The sequence below is a fragment of the Chionomys nivalis genome, chromosome 9 (genome assembly GCF_950005125.1).
Source record: "Chionomys nivalis chromosome 9, mChiNiv1.1, whole genome shotgun sequence".
NCBI classification, from domain to species: Eukaryota; Metazoa; Chordata; class Mammalia; order Rodentia; family Cricetidae; genus Chionomys; species Chionomys nivalis.
This window is the reverse complement of record NC_080094.1, coordinates 80,179,253-80,195,069: the sequence shown is the minus strand read 5'-3', so window position 1 is coordinate 80,195,069 and position 15,817 is coordinate 80,179,253. Positions and strand designations below refer to the sequence as shown.

At 44.5% G+C, this 15,817-nt stretch overlaps 1 protein-coding gene across 3 annotated transcripts in view; it reads right to left on the bottom strand.

The window, feature by feature from the left end:
• Positions 1 to 4,958: 4,958 nt before the first annotated feature.
• Positions 4,959 to 15,817, bottom strand: part of Ttc17 (tetratricopeptide repeat domain 17) — a 118,331-nt gene continuing 107,472 nt past the window's right edge. For all 3 annotated transcript variants that reach the window (XM_057781335.1, XM_057781337.1, XM_057781336.1), the window contains 3 exons: positions 10,075 to 10,194; positions 7,756 to 7,899; positions 4,959 to 6,020 (listed from right to left, as the gene is read on the bottom strand). In XM_057781335.1, coding sequence (XP_057637318.1) covers positions 5,889 to 6,020; positions 7,756 to 7,899; positions 10,075 to 10,194 — 396 coding nt within the window. In that variant the 3' untranslated portion in view covers positions 4,959 to 5,888. The remainder of the gene's footprint in view (positions 6,021 to 7,755; positions 7,900 to 10,074; positions 10,195 to 15,817) is intronic.

Here is a 15,817-nt window from a genome sequence, read left to right as displayed (position 1 = left end):
AGAATTACAAGCCTATCTCACTCATGAACATCGATGCAAAAATCCTCAATAAAATACTGGCAAACCGAATCCAAGAACACATCAGAAAAATTATCCACTTTGATCAAGTAGGCTTCATCACAGAGATGCAGGGCTGGTTCAACATACGCAAATCTATCAATGTAATCCACCATATAAATAAACTGAAAGAAAAAAACCATATGATCATTTCATTAGATGCTGAAAAAGCATTCGACAAAATTCAACACCCCTTCATGATGAAGGTCTTGGAGAGATTAGGGATACAAGGGTCATACCTAAATATAATAAAAGCTATTTACAGCAAGCCGACAGCCAACATTAAATTAAACGGAGAAAAACTCAAAGCCATCCCACTAAAATCAGGAACATGACAAGGATGTCCACTCTCTCCATACCTCTTCAATATAGTGCTTGAAGTTCTAGCAATAGCGATAAGACAACATAAGGAGATCAAGGGGATTCGTATTGGAAAGGAAGAAGTTAAGCTTTTGTTATTTGCAGATGATATGATAGTATACATAAGCGACCCCAAAAACTCTACCAAAGAACTCCTACAGCTGATAAACACCTTTGGGAATGTGGCAGGATACAAGATCAACTCCAAAAAATCAGTTGCCTTCCTATACACTAAGGATAAGGAAGCAGAGAGGGAAATCAGAGAAACATCACCTTTCACGATAGCCACAAATAGCATAAGATATCTTGGGGTAACTCTGACCAAGGAAGTGAAAGATCTATTTAACAAGAACTTTAAGTCTTTGAAGAAAGAAATTGATGAGGACACCAGAAAATGAAAGGATCTCCCTTGCTCTTGGATTGGGAGGATCAACATAGTAAAAACGGCAATTCTACCAAAAGCAATCTATAGATTCAACGCAATCCCCATCAAAATCCCATCAAAATTCTTCACAGATCTGGAAAAGACAATAATTAACTTTATTTGGAAAAACAAAAAACCCAGGATAGCCAAAACAATCTTATACAATAAAGGATTGTCTGGAGGCATTACCATCCCTGACTTCAAACTCTATTACAGAGCTACAGTATTGAAAACAGCTTGGTATTGGCATAGAAACAGAGAAGTCGACCAATGGAATCGAATAGAAGACCCTGGCTTTAACCCACAAACCTATGAACACCTGATTTTTGATAAAGGAGCTAAAAGTATACAATGGAAAAAAGAGAGCATCTTCAACAAATGGTGCTGGCAAAACTGGATGTCAATCTGTAGAAGAATGAAAATAGATCCGTATCTATCACCATGCTCAAAACTCAAGTCCAAATGGATTAAAGACCTCAATATCAGTCCGAACACACTGAACCTGATAGAAGAGAAAGTGGGAAGTACTCTACAACACATGGGCACAGGAGAACACTTCCTAGTATAACCCCAGCAGCACAGACATTAAAGGCATCATTGAATAAATGGGACCTCCTGAGACTGAGAAGCTTCTGTAAAGTAAAGGACACTGTCACTAAGACAAAAAGGCAACCCACTGACTGGGAGAAGATCTTCACCAACCCCCCAACTGACAAAGGTCTGATCTCCAAAATATATAAAGAACTCAAGAAACTAGACCGTAAAGGGCTAATCAACCCAATTAAAAAATGGGGCACTGAGCTGAACAGAGAATTCTCAACAGAAGAAGTTCGAATGGCCAAAAGACATTTAAGGTCATGCTCAACTTCCTTAGCGATCAGGGAAATGCAAATCAAGACAACTTTAAGATACCATCTTACACCTGTCAGAATGGTTAAAATAAAAAACACCAATGATAGCCTTTGCTGGAGAGGTTGTGCAGAAAGGGGTACACTCATCCATTGCTGGTGGGAATGCAAACTTGTGCAACCACTTTGGAAAACAGTGTGGCGGTTTCTCAGGAATTTCAGGATCAACCTACCCCTGGACCCAGCAATACCACTCTTGGGAATATACCCAAGAGATGCCCTATCATACAACAAAAGTATATGCTCAACTATGTTCATAGCAGCACTGTTTGTAATAGCCAGAACCTGGAAACAACCTACATGCCCTTCAATGGAAGAATGGATGAAGAAAGTATGGAATATATACATATTGGAGTACTACTCAGCAGTAAAAAACAATGACTTCCTGAATTTTGCAGGGAAAATGGACTGAAATAGAAAACACTATCCTGAGTGAGGTGAGCCAGACCCAAAAAGAGGAACAGGGGATGTACTCACTCATATTTGGCTTCTAGCCATAAATAAAGGACATTGAGCCTTTAATTCGTGATCCTAGAGAAGATAAATAAGAAGGTGAACCCAAAGAAAAACATATAGGCATCCTCCTAAATATTAACCTTCATCAGGCGATGAAAGGAGACAGAGACAGAGACCCACATTGGAGCACCGGACTGAAATCTCAAGGTCCAAATCAGGAGCAGAAAGAGAGAGAGCACAAGCAAGGAACTTAGGACTGCGAGGGGTGCACCCACACACTGAGACAATGGGGATGTTCTATCGGGAACCCACCAAGGCCAGCTGGACTGGGTCTGAAAAATCATGGGATAAAACCGGATTCGCTGAACATAGCGGACAATGAGGACTACTGAGAACTCAAGAACAATGGCAATGGGTTTTTGATCCTACTGCACATACTGGCTTTGTGGGAGCCTAGGCAGTTTGGATGCTCACCTTACTAGACCTGGATGGAGGTGGGTGGTCCTTGGACTTCCCACAGGGCAGGAACCCTGATTGCTCTTAGGGCTGACGAGGGGGGGGGGGACTTGATTGGGAGAGGGGGAGGGAAATGGGAGGTGGTGGCTGGGAGAAGGCAGAAATCTTTAATAAATAAGTAAATAAAGAAAAAAAATAAAAAAATAAAACAAACAAACAAAAAAAAGAAATAGTCACACTTCTGAATAAAGATTACTAGGGAGGCAAATGTTTTTATTTCCAGAACTGGGGGAAAGCCTAGTTGGAGAGTGAAGGCCTGTGTTAACAAGAAAAGCTCACACCTATTGATAGCTTCATATATGGCTATATTTATTCCAAGGGCTTATTGGAGTCAGGAGCTGCACATGGCCAGCAGTTTTCCCACGCCTTTGCTGTTCTTGATGATTTAGACTCCCCTATCCTTTCTAGCTCATGTTCCCTGGTGTCTCTTCTCCCTGATGTCATTATAGTGTTGTGGAATATTATTTTAAATCGGCAAAGATGTGTTACATTTGTTTATGCTGTGGGATATTACTTTAACTATGTGAAGGTGTGTTACCTTTGCTTCTTGCTGCCTTTGCTAATGATGTAACTATGTGTAACATTTGTCTGTGCTGTATTTGTTTAATTATGTAAAGACTTGCTGCTGTTTCACCTTGCCTGCCTAAGGCACCTGACTGGTCTAATTAAAAAACTGAATGGCCAGTAGCTAGGCAAAAGAGGGATAGGTAGGGCTGGTGGGCAGAGAGAATAAGTAGGTGAAATCTAGGCTTGAGAGGAGGAGCGAACAAGGGAGAAAGAGAGGGACAAGCCTGGGGACAGAACAGGCACCCACCAGCCAACCAGACAGGAGAAGCAGTGAAAGTAAGATAATACAGAAGGAAAAAAGGTAAAAAAAAAAAAATAATCCTGAGGCAAAACATAGACGAAGAGAAACAGGTTAAGTTAAAAGAGCTAGTAAGAAATAGGCCCGAGCTAAGGCCAAGCATTCATAACTAATAACAAGTCTCTGTGTCATGATTTGGGAGCTGGTTGGTGGCCTAAAAGAAAAAGCCTGGTGCACTATAGTCTGCTGCAGTTTTATTGTTTGGTCTTTTCAACACGAATTCAATAGTTTTGAGCAACTACTAAGTTCTGGGCCTATTGTGAGAACAGAGGGTACAGATATTGATTAGACTAAGGAGCTGGGCACCTGGCAGGGGACACTTCAGTGTGGTGACTGTTCCCACATGACATCTAGTAAAGAGTGCCCTAGAAAACCAGCAGAATTAAGTGGGCACAAAAGAGAAGACCTTGAGGAGCTGGCAACCTGGGTAGTAAAAAAAAACTAGCCTCAGAATGAGATGCACACACTGTGTGATTCTGTTTCTGACATGATGGGAACGCAGAGCTGCAGGGACAGATGAGAGGCCAGCGGCTGTCAAGGGTTAATGGCGGAGGTGGTTGGGCTGAAGAGCATCAGTGGGAGAGGCCTTTGTGCGTGGTAGGAAACTCATTGTTACTTTTTATTGTGATATGAGGGATCAAACCCAGGGCCTCATAAATGCAAGGCAAGCACTGCCACAGAGCCACAACCCCCAGCCCATGGTGGAAGCTTTATATTCTGACTGCTATTATGGCTGCAGGATTCTACACCCCTGTGGGAACTCAAAGTATACACCAGAAACTTTGTTGTAAGTTTCAAAAGCCAACAAGCATTTGCTGAAGGTTTCTGGAAAACTATCAGACTGTGATGAGGTGGGGAGGCAGGACCTCACTTCCACACATACTGGAGGTCCTCCTGAGCACAGCCTTGCCACATCCAGTCACGAAAGAGCCTGCTGCTTTCCAAATGCCACTCACTGGACTGCCTGCAGCGAGCCAGCGTTAGGGATGGCCTGACGTGTTCTGGAAAACTCTGTAGACTGCTGCCCTTGGTGGGCCCCATTCCATCCTGGCCTCACTTTGTCCTGGGATGTGTTTCTTGGGCAGACAAGAGGCTCAGGGCTCATCTGACGAGTCGAGGAGTCGTGACTCTGGCTTAACAAACGATGCTTCCTTTCCAGGAAGCCCAGTCACACGGCGAGCTCTGCTGACGCTGCAGCTTTCTGGTCAAAGTTTCAAGCTCTGGGTTTGTACAGCAGCGATAGATGGTTTCATTTCTCATCTTGATGCTGTGAGATGACCCAGAACTCAGGCAACCAGAGGCACAGTCATCAGAGAGTCCAAATTAGCCCATATCTGAAGGAAAAACTACACCATGGAGCAATTTTGCTCATAAACAATTTTTTATTTTCGTTTTCGGTATGTGCCCTTAAATATTCCAAAATGTTGGAGTTTCTGATTCTCCAGGAACCAAAGGAGAGGGCACTGTATGGGACACCCAACCCTGGCTCCTGGCTCTCCTCTGAGGAGCTGATGTGCCAGCGTCAGGGAGAGGGCTGACAGTTACGCCTAGTCCAAGACGGGGAACACAGCGAACAAGGAGTTAGTAACGCAGAGTCAGTCTGTAGAGGGCTTCAAATACACATATTCTATATATATAAACCTGTTATATAGGATTTCAATGTATTGGTATCCTTGTGATCTGCAATTAAAATACAAATGATAAAGATGTTGCACACGGCTGACTCCCCTGCTCAGCCCCCCTCCCACCCCAACATAAATAACTTACAAAGGTCAGATGACCCTAAGAGTTTCTGCTGTTGTAAATATTTTGTTTGTAAAATTGTTTCCCCTTCCTGCCCTGCAAACAATCTCTGAGCACTCATAACATAGCAGCATGGAATGGACGGGACTGGGGCAGGGCCCAGAGCTGGTGGGGACAACAGGAATCCCTGCTTCTCACTGACCGGCCCCAGGTGGCATTGCAGTTCCAGGGACAACAGAGGCTACACAGGAAGCAGAGAATGGGCAGTGTGGCTCGAGCCTCTCCAGGGACGAGGCTGGACCACAGAGGAGCCTTGAAGGCATGGAGGTTTGAAGATAGAGCAGAGCTCCGGCTGTCTTGGCTCATATTTACAGTGTCTGGGAAACCCTGTTTCTGAAGATGCCTCTTCTGAGGGTGGCTGGGGAGGAGGAACTTAAGAACCAAGCAAAGCCAGCTCTGCAGGCCAAGTCCTATTATTCACACACACCATTCACGTGGGTACCGGCAGTGGGGCTCTGCTCTGACTGTGGCTGGGAGAGCTGGGGAAGGGAGGCATGCCCTAGGGGGAGCGCCGGCCCTTCTTCAGCATCAGGTGGCACTGGATGGTCTGGACCCGGTTCTTGGCAGGCACGAACTCTGGCTGTAGCTTCAGTGTTGACTCATACCACACCAGGGCCTTCTCAAACTCCTCCTGTGAGGATAGGGAACACATGTGACTACACACGCTGTGACCAGTGACAACCCACCATGACTTTGCAGTGAACTTAAGTCTAAAGAGAGCTGAGGTGTGGGAGGAGACAGTGGCCTGTCCCTAAGGCACAACCACAAAGCAAGCAGTGGCTGTTCCCACAGGCCAAATAGAAAGCAGAAAACTGGCCTGTATTGGTCTGGAGTGGCAGTGGCCCCTAAGAGCCACCGCCACTAAGCCCTGAGATGTGCCTGGCATGGTGCTGGTGCCTTATGATGTTCCTTTTACTTAGGCTCCGAAGCCTTGGGACTGAGGCCTGGCAAATGCTCACGGTGCATCTTTGATTTTTTCTAGCATGCCTGGCAAGACGGAGCTGAACCCGGGCATCTCTTGCCACTGTATAAGATTAGAACTTTGTATTTTCCTAAACACTTAAGATGTCTAGAAGTGAGCACTGTTACACTGAGCACAGTTCCACACAAGGAGACCAGGAGGCCTCACTGGCTGTCTCGCTCAGTGAGACACACTTGCTCACTCACTGCAGCAACTTCACATTTACTGCAATAAAAACAGTCCAGTTTTAAGAAGCAAGAAGAAGGTTACACATTTGGAGATGCCAGCCTGGTCAGAGACGTCATACCTCAGAAGTCAGAGATGACATCAGCCTGGCCAGAGGCAGGCAACCCCTCACTCAGGGATGGTACCCTCCTGGACAGACACACTAATACATCAGAAGTCAGGGATGACCCACGCACGGCTTACAGCCCAGAGCTGCTCATTCTATTATCTGTCAGGAGAGCAGCATGGAACTGCTCCCTTGCCCTCTCCTTCAAATGAAAGCAGATGACCTGGTTCCCATGTTATATGTGGTTATGACAGATTTGGTAGACCGTCTGACATTTTAAGTTTTGAAAGCAAGGCTGGGGTTGCAGAGCCCAATGAGAAACTACTTGTTTAGCATGTGCGAGGACTCTGGGTTTGCTCCCCAACATCACACACATGCACACGCGTACACACACACTCGTGAAGTCAGACCTCTTTCTTTCTAGATGAGGAAACTGGAGGGCGGCATTTTCATTCTCCCTGGTGAAAAGTAGCTGCAAAGCTACTGGATTTCATCAGCGAGTGTTTATTTGCTGGGCACCAAATCTGCTCTACACATGAAAAAGAGCAACCCTGTCCCAAGGGGCTCAGAGGGGGAGACGAACACTTGAGTCATTTCAAGTGTTTTAGATTACCGGGCTAACGCCACTGTGCTAAAAAACTAACGGTGAAGAACATGGAGTTGTAAATGCTTAGATTATACATAACATGTGCAATTTAAGGAAGTGCAACCCATGGGGTCAGAGAGATAGATGCGCAATTAGGAACACTGGCTTCTCTTCCAGAGGACTGGGTTTGTTTCGTAGTACCCATCTGATGGCTCACAACTGTCTGTTCTCAAGGATCTGATGCCCTCTACTGATCTCCAAGTGAACTAGGCAAGCACATGGTACATATACACACATGGAGGCAAAATAGTCATACACATAAAATACAATCTAAAATAAAATTGCAAAATATCCAACCCCCTCGCCCCAAAAAAAACCAAGAACCCAACCCAACCCCTCAAACCCCTGTGGATAAACTTTATTTTGAGGTAGCTGGGAAACTGGAGCACAGTGACATATTCTAGAAAAGCTCTGGAGTCAAGGTGTCCTCTGTATCAGACCTGAGCTGGCTTACACCCCAGTCTCACCATCGCCACGTAGACGTTGCCCAGAGTGAAGTGGTTCACGGCAAAGTGTGGCGCGATCTCCACAGCCATGGTGGCCACGATGACAGCATCATTCCAGAGCTTGGCGTTGTGCAGGATGTTGGCCAGGCTGATGAGGGGCACATCCTGGGGAAGGAGGAGAAAGAGAGGGGAACTGAGCTTCTCTCCTGACTTTGTGAACATGAAGAATACTCCAGCGATACTTTGTTTATGATCTAATAGATAAAGGTTGCCTGAAGATCAGAGTGCACAGCTCGCCACACTAGTCAGCCATACAGGCCAGGCAATGGTGGCGGACACCTTTAATCCCAGCAGCCACACTATTTAGTCCCAAAAGCTGGGTAGTGGTGGTGCACGCCTTTAATCCCAGCACTAGCGAGGAATGTACGGTGGGATGAGACAGGAAGTCGCTCTCCTTTCAAGAATGAAGATTTCATAGAGGTAAGAGCTCTCTAGTGGCTTGATTGCTTTGCTTTTCTGATCTTCAGTTTGAACTCCAATATCTGCCTCTGGGTTTTTGTGTTCCCTGCTCCCGGGAGATGACAGAGTGTGACAAGGAGGGACACAGAGCCAGGCTGCTGTTTGCTACTGATCTCTAAGCGAAGAGCAAAACAGCTTGCACCAGAAGGAAACCCAACAAAACCCTGTCACTGAGAAAGCCTTCCATGAAAGGATTTAATATTAATAATACTAATGATAATAATAAGTATTATTAATGCTCTTATATTGCTCTACAGGCCTACTTCTGAAAGCGAAGACAACAGCAAACAGAAGTGAGCGCTGAATGACTTCCCCGGGAGCGTGCTCTCTGTCACTGCAGACGGTGAATGGAAAGTCCACGGACAGACACCTGGACACAGCCACAGCCTGCGCTGAGTGGTGACACGAGAGTGTGCTCCAGAGTGCGCTTGCACGCGCTCTTCTGAGCTACAGCCTCGATTCTGTGCAGGGACGAGTGTGTCACTTGTAGCAGCTGGCAGATGTGCCCATAGGCCAGGTCCAGTCAGCCACTTGTTTCTGTGGTGATTGGAAAGGAACTTCCCCCTAACTGTTGTGGCAGTCTTCACACCACAGGCAAGACCACAGGTGTGCAGAGGCTCTCTGGAAGGCACAGCACAATGCCTTCCTGTCTGCCTTGTCTGCGGCCCACAGTGTGAAGCACAGAAGAACTAGCCAATTCCCACAGATCTCTTCCCTTTAAGCATGCCATCTGAGCGTGGTTGTCACACACTGCACTGGGTCCTAAGGGAGACATGGACAAACAACAAAAAGGGACACAGCTCTGTCTGATGGAGGTGGGTCTTGTATTAATCTGTTGCTTTCATTGGTTAATTAATAAAGAAACTGCCTAGGCCCATTTGATAGGCCAACCCTTAAGGGTGGGTGGAGTAAACAGAACAGAATGCTGGGAGAAAGAAGCCGAGTCAGGGAGTCGCCATGATTCGCCCACCAGACACAGACGCAGGTTAAGATCTCCCTGGTAAGCCACCAGATCGTGGTGCTACACAGAATATTAGAAATGGGTTAATCTAGATATGAGAGCTAGCCAGTAAGAGGCTAGAGCTAATGGGCCAAGCAGTGTTTAAAAGAATACAGTTTCCGTGTAATTATTTCGGGTAAAGCTAGCCGGGTGGCGGTGGGAAGCAGCCCTGCCGCTCATATTTCAACATCTGTCCTCAATGGGCAGATGAGAGAGCAGTGTTCAATGTCTGAGCCCAGGTCAGAACGTCAGTGCAAAGCATAGCTGTGCTTGGAACCCAGAGCTGCCCTTGGTGAAGTGGCTCTCTTCCGCCAGCCTGGGCGCCACATGACAAACACACACAGTTGGGTCTGTACAAGGCAGGGCACCTAGACTAATGTGAACTAGGAGTGTGCATTATCCTCAGTCCTACTCTCAGCCCGTGACAACACCAGGGCTATGGGAAGAGCTACAGCAGCATGCTGTGCTCGGAGGAGGAGAAAAGAATTTGCTAATATGCACAAAGAGATTGGAAGTCAAGCACTTAGGAGCTGGCCAAACCCACAGGGGATGAGCTAACTCCAGAGAGACTTCCAGGCAGAGGATACCTTGTATGAGGAGTGGCTCTCCAGTACAGGAAGGTGTGAGGTGACAGACTGTCACCACGATCTCAGACCTTTCTTTATGCTCCAACTCTGTGACGTGGGGATAGCCACAGGTCACCTCTCCCACCGTGACCTCTGTGCGCCACCTTCTGAGCATGTGGACGCCTAACTGAAACAGCATGAAGCCACTGGCCATCAGAGAGGAGCACACAGATACTCCCTCACCCCCTTGCTCACCTTCATCTGGTGGGGGGCGTAGTGTAGGGCCTGGCGTAGGCAGTCGATGGCTTTCTTCCCCTGGCCTTTCACTCTCCAGTAGAGGGCTGCCATGCTGGAAAGGACCCACGATGTCTGATTCTGCAAAACACCAGTGGGTTAAGCAGAGTCCCCTGGACCACACATTCAATGCTGCCATTGAGTCAGAGGTGCTGGTGCGCAGCTAGCCACTCCGTGTTTTCATGGATCCTTAAGACAGTTCCTCAAGCTGGGCTCTACTAAATACAACTTTCTACTGCCAAGAACACTTTGATTCCGAGAGCCCGTGTCCTTGTCCAAGGTCACTGGAGTACAAGCAGAGTGGCTCTCGTGTCCCTATTTTGTTCTATTTAACTTCTTTGAACCAATATGCATACTTAAAAGAGAAAAGTTACCTTCCCACCCTCCTCTCTATAAACACTACTTTTAGTTTCCTATGTAGTTTTCATCATATCTTTATGCTTTATATAAGCAACTGTCGATATAGAATTATCTTTAAAAAACAAGACTTTATATGAATCAGTGTTTGTTTCACTATGGGAAACAGTGTGCCTTGAGGACTTTCTCTGTTGGCCTGAGGAAAGCGTCCTTGTCACCTTGTCAATAGCCGCATAGTGTTTCCTGGTGTGGCTGTCCGTCCTTTCCTTCACAGAACTCTTATTAATGAATACCTCTTCCCAATATTTTATTGCTCTTATTGCCTAAATGGGATAAAAAGCTGTACACAGGTGTGACCTTACTGTGTGAGCACATGTGCACAGTTCAGAGGTGGACATGGTACGCAAGGGATGTACATTTTCACTTGGTACATACTACCACGCTGCTTTTCACAGGACTGTGGTGACATTCTGCCAGAGACATGAACGCTCCCATTTCCTAGCAGCTGGGCGGCAGAGCCCTAGGGACCTGTTCGATGGGAGAGGTGGGCGCCAGCTTCTGTCTGCACTTCCCACTTAAGAATAGCACTGCCTACTGTTGCATATCTGTAGTATTTTGGATTCTTTTTTTTTTTCAGACCTTCGGTTGTCTCATTCTGTTAACGTTCCTGAGGTCTTTGTCATGCTTTCTGCAAAAAGTACTAAATGAGTTGAGACTCCACAGACAGCAAGAAGGCTACCTTTGAGTCCCAGTGCCTCATATGACACAGGTTTTTATTTCTGTAGAATTTGGTTTTTTCATTTATCTACAATGACTTCTGGGTTTCTGGCTATAGTTTAGGAAGGCTACCTTTACTCCAAGATGATCAAGAAAATTTACTGTGTTTTTCTCCCCAAGAAAATTTTAAATTTAATTTTTACATGGAAATCTTTGATTCATTCAAAATTTAACCAGACATAAAATGTTTATCCAACTTACTATCCTTCCAGATGGTCACTCAGTTGTTTCAACAGTTTTAAAGGAAAAAGTCACCTCTTCCAATTGTTGCCTCTGTCGCACACAGAATCCAGCTCATCCATGCGGCGCTAAGTATTTCTGTCTCATTCACTGTCTTCACTGGACATTAAATGACACTAAGAATTTCCTCCAGCCCATGTGCCCTTTTATCCAGATGGGCACTGGAATGGCTTCCTGCTCTAATGCCCTATGCACAAACATGTGCAGAGTTGTGCGGGAATATTATTTTATGCGTGTTGTTTTTGTTTATGTTGCATTTGTTGAACTCTGAGAAGCTGTGATTCTTTGCCCGTCTAAAACACCTGATGGTCTAATGAAGAGCTGAATGGCCAATAGCAGGGCAGGAGCAAGGTCAGGCAGCCTGGCAGGCGGAGAGGATAAACAGAAGGAGAACAAGGAAGAGGAGAGCAAGAGAACAAGGAGAGGCAGACTGTAGGGGCCAGCCGTCCAGCCACCCAGCCAGTCATGGGAGTCAGGAGTAAAGAAAGGTATACAGAAATAGAGAAAGATAAAAGCCCAGAGACAAAAAGTAGTCGGGATAATTTAAGAACAGCTGGCAAGAAACAAGCCAAGCTAAGGCCGGACATTCATAACTAAGAATAAGCCTGTGTGTGTGGTTAATTTGGGAGGTGAGTGGCAGGCCCCAAAAAGAGCTAAAACAGTAAAACTTTATACAACACAGAGTTTCTGGGATCAAGAGATGTGCTGGGCGACAGGACAGGCAGATGGTCAAACCCCAAGAGAATTCTATATGATTTCCTACACACTTACTAACCTACACTTACTGTGGATCAAAAGGGCTCTTTGAGGGAGGTACATAACCCAGTTCTGAGTCTACCATGGCCATAAAAGGGTGCTTAACTGGGGTCTTAGTTTTCATTTCTTGATCATCAGTAGAACTAAGAATTGCTTCATGTTTATCTAACACTTCTTCTTCCTGGTTTTTCTCTGCTTTTGGAAGCACTGAGGCTCATGCTGGCCAGGCTCTGCACTACTGAGCTGTGCTCGGCTTTCTGTGGGCGGGTGCGCATCGACCGTGATCCCGCCATCCACCTGTGTTCCAGCCATCTCCTAGCTTTGCGGGCTTTAGTTAGAACTTCCGCGCCTTCCTCAAACCTTTCCCGCTTGGAAATCCACCTTCTACATTTCACTCTAACTCCCAAAGTAATGTTTTTGATACTTGGCCCTTAATTTACTCGGAATCAAGTATTTTTTAAGATATAAGGATTGAATTGCTAACCAATAGCCACTTCTCCCTTTAAAGGGCCCTAACTACTCTTTAATCCTTATCTTTCCTTAGAAATCCAAAGTTTTGCTCTTCTCAAAATTTTTTAGAATAAAAAGTTAGATTAACAAATGACACGGCACACCATGGTGTGTCATGGCCGAGGATTGTGGTCAGAGGTAACTTTAGAGAGCTGTTTCTCCCTCGTCTCCCTTGGATCTGGGGATGGAACTCAGGCTTACACCAAGCTGCCTATGTGTCTTCGGATCGGCAAACAGGGTGTACGTAAATACAGAAATATCTACAAACATAAATATACCAAGAATATTGACCCTATTTAGGTCTTTTAAAATATCTTTCAATTTTTATCCTTTCTGTTCATAGGTTCAGCTTCATTTGTTGTTATAACAAATGCTATGAACACATTTTTGCAACAAAGGAAATGCAACTTATCTTTATTTACTGCCCTTCCATGCAGCCACCAAATAAAAACGCTCCTAAAAATCTGACTGTATATTTTCTGAGTACTACATAGGTAGCAGTATTTTTTCTGAGAAACATTGATTTTTGCCTAACACACTATTAATTCTTTTTGCTTGTTTCCAGTATGAGGCATGTTCTCCATACGCTCAAATATCAGAGTTCTTGGTCCCCAGTTGTTGGTGCTATCTGGGGAGACGGTGCAACCTTGATGGAGGAAAATGTCACTGGGGTGCGCTCTGAGCAGAACCATGGCCTACTTCTAGTTTGCTCTCTCTTCCTGCCTTCCTGCACACGTGGAAGTGGAAGTGACCTTGGGGCTCCAGCTCCAGAGGCCTGAGCCACGCCTCCCCGCCATTAGGACTCTACTTCCTGGAACCTTCCTTCTGCAAGGCACTCCTGGTCACAGTGTTGGACCACAGCTGAAGACAGGAACTCAGACACACGCAAGTGTAGGGTTGTCATACTTTTCCCTGAAGCCAGAGAATTCTTTACATCTTTTTTTTTCCCATAAGGAGTTAGCTCCCAAGTCCTGCTGTGTAAACCATGGTGGTCCCAGACTGCTCATTCTGCATTAGTTCATATCAGCTGTGACTGAATTTCTCAAATGCACTCTACTTTTCAGAATTTTCTCTTTCAGTGTGGTAAGTGAAATTCTGAACTTTCCTAAGGTTCTACTCCTTTCTAAATTTCTTGGACAATCCACACTGGTCGATATAAATCTTAAAAATACATTATTGGATCCAGTCTTTCAATAGTTTGCCTATTATATTGCTGTGTTCATAAGATTAAGTTTTTAATTTAAATTTTATATATAATACATTATATACTGTAGTCTTGTTTTAAAGATTACTTTTGACTCAAGGAAGTAACTGGATAAATGTTCTCTTTTCTCTTGCTCCAGAGTCTATCTGTTGGGATTGAAGTATTTACCAAAAGTCTGGTAGAATTCCCCTACCCAGCTGTGTCGTATTTCTTGCTGAAAACATATTTAACTTACTGCTCAAGACTTTTCAGATTTTGTCTTTGTTCTTGAATCAGATTAAATAAATTACAGGATTTTTTTTCCTTTTTTAGGAATTTAAAGTTAGGTATTTTCAAATTGATTGATATAAAGATGTAAGTATGCCTTTATTTATTGATTGATTATTTAATTTTTGTGTAGTGTAAGTGTGGCATAAATGTTTGTGTAAGTACATGTATACACACCTGTGTGCCGAGGCCAGGTGTTCTGAGGCATTATTTTCAACCTTATTCCCCTGAGAAAGTTCTCTCATGGAACCTGAAGCTAGGATGGCAGGTAATAGCCTCAGCAATTCTGCCTCTGTCCCCACAGCACGTAGTTTATAAGTGGGCGTGGCCACAACTGGCTTCTTATGTTTGTGCTGGGGATTTGAACTCGGGTCCTCATGCTTGTGCCACAAATGCTCTTTCCACTGAGCCACCTTCCCAGCTCCAGCTGTAGCTTTTAAAAACCTCTTTAATCAAATACAGCTGAAGTTTTATTTTCTCTTTTCTCCTGATATTAGTTACTTATAATTTTTTAAAATTAATTTTGTTAGAAGTTTTTCTAAATGTTAACAAAATCCAAGTTGTTCAGTGTTGACTGTACTACATTCTCAGATGAGTATATTCTTTGTTCTCACTTGCACTGATCTCTGCATCTAATAATAGAATATACACAACTAAGATATAAACAAACTCATAATTATAGATGGATGCTTAATATGCTTCTTGGTAATTCATTAAAAAATTACTGAAGCTAGAGAAAACAAGAACAATACTATCAATCAATGTATGCCAGCATTTCTAGATTAGTCTGCCTAACAACAGATGCTGTTTCTTTCTAGTGCATGAAATATTTCCCAAGGCCATCTTCTAGACCATAAAATAATCTGAGTACATTTAACATGTTTGTTTACCACTACACAATAAACAACAAGCGCATGGAGCTGGAAGATGCTCACCTATTTGAAAACCAGGTGCCACCTTTAAATTAGTAAAAAAAGAAACCACAGGAAGCTGTAAAATCAACTTAATCACATGAAAATGTGATAAATGAAATTTGCTCTAAATTTAATGAGACTACTTAGCTTTAGAATAAAGGGAAAAAATCCACATTACAAACTTCCAATTTAATTTCAATCAAGCAGGAGAAACTATAAAGGGCAGGTGGAAGCAGGCATCAGGAGAGGTACCTCAACAGTCAAGGGTGTTGGCTGCACAACAGGAGGCATGGAGTTTGGATCCCAGCAGCTGTGTACATCTATAACGCTAGCTCCAAGGCAAGTGGAGACAGGGGGGTCAGGTGGAGACGGGGCAGTTAGGTCGAGAGGGGAGCTACTAAAGTTGTTCATCTCCAGACTAGGTAAGAAAATGTGAGCCCCAGGATTCAGGACCCTGAAAGGAACAGGTGCAGGACAGAGGAGGATATCTGATGCTCTCTTTGGACTCTTTATGCACACACACACAGATATGTGTCCCTGTGCATATATACAAAAATACAGGTAATAAGTAAGCTGATTTTTAAGAGGAAGCAGAAGAAAAACTAAAACAACCTCAATGCATATTAAACCGTGGCTAAGATGGATAAAATGGACACCCTTCTATGTAGTCTGAGCAGGA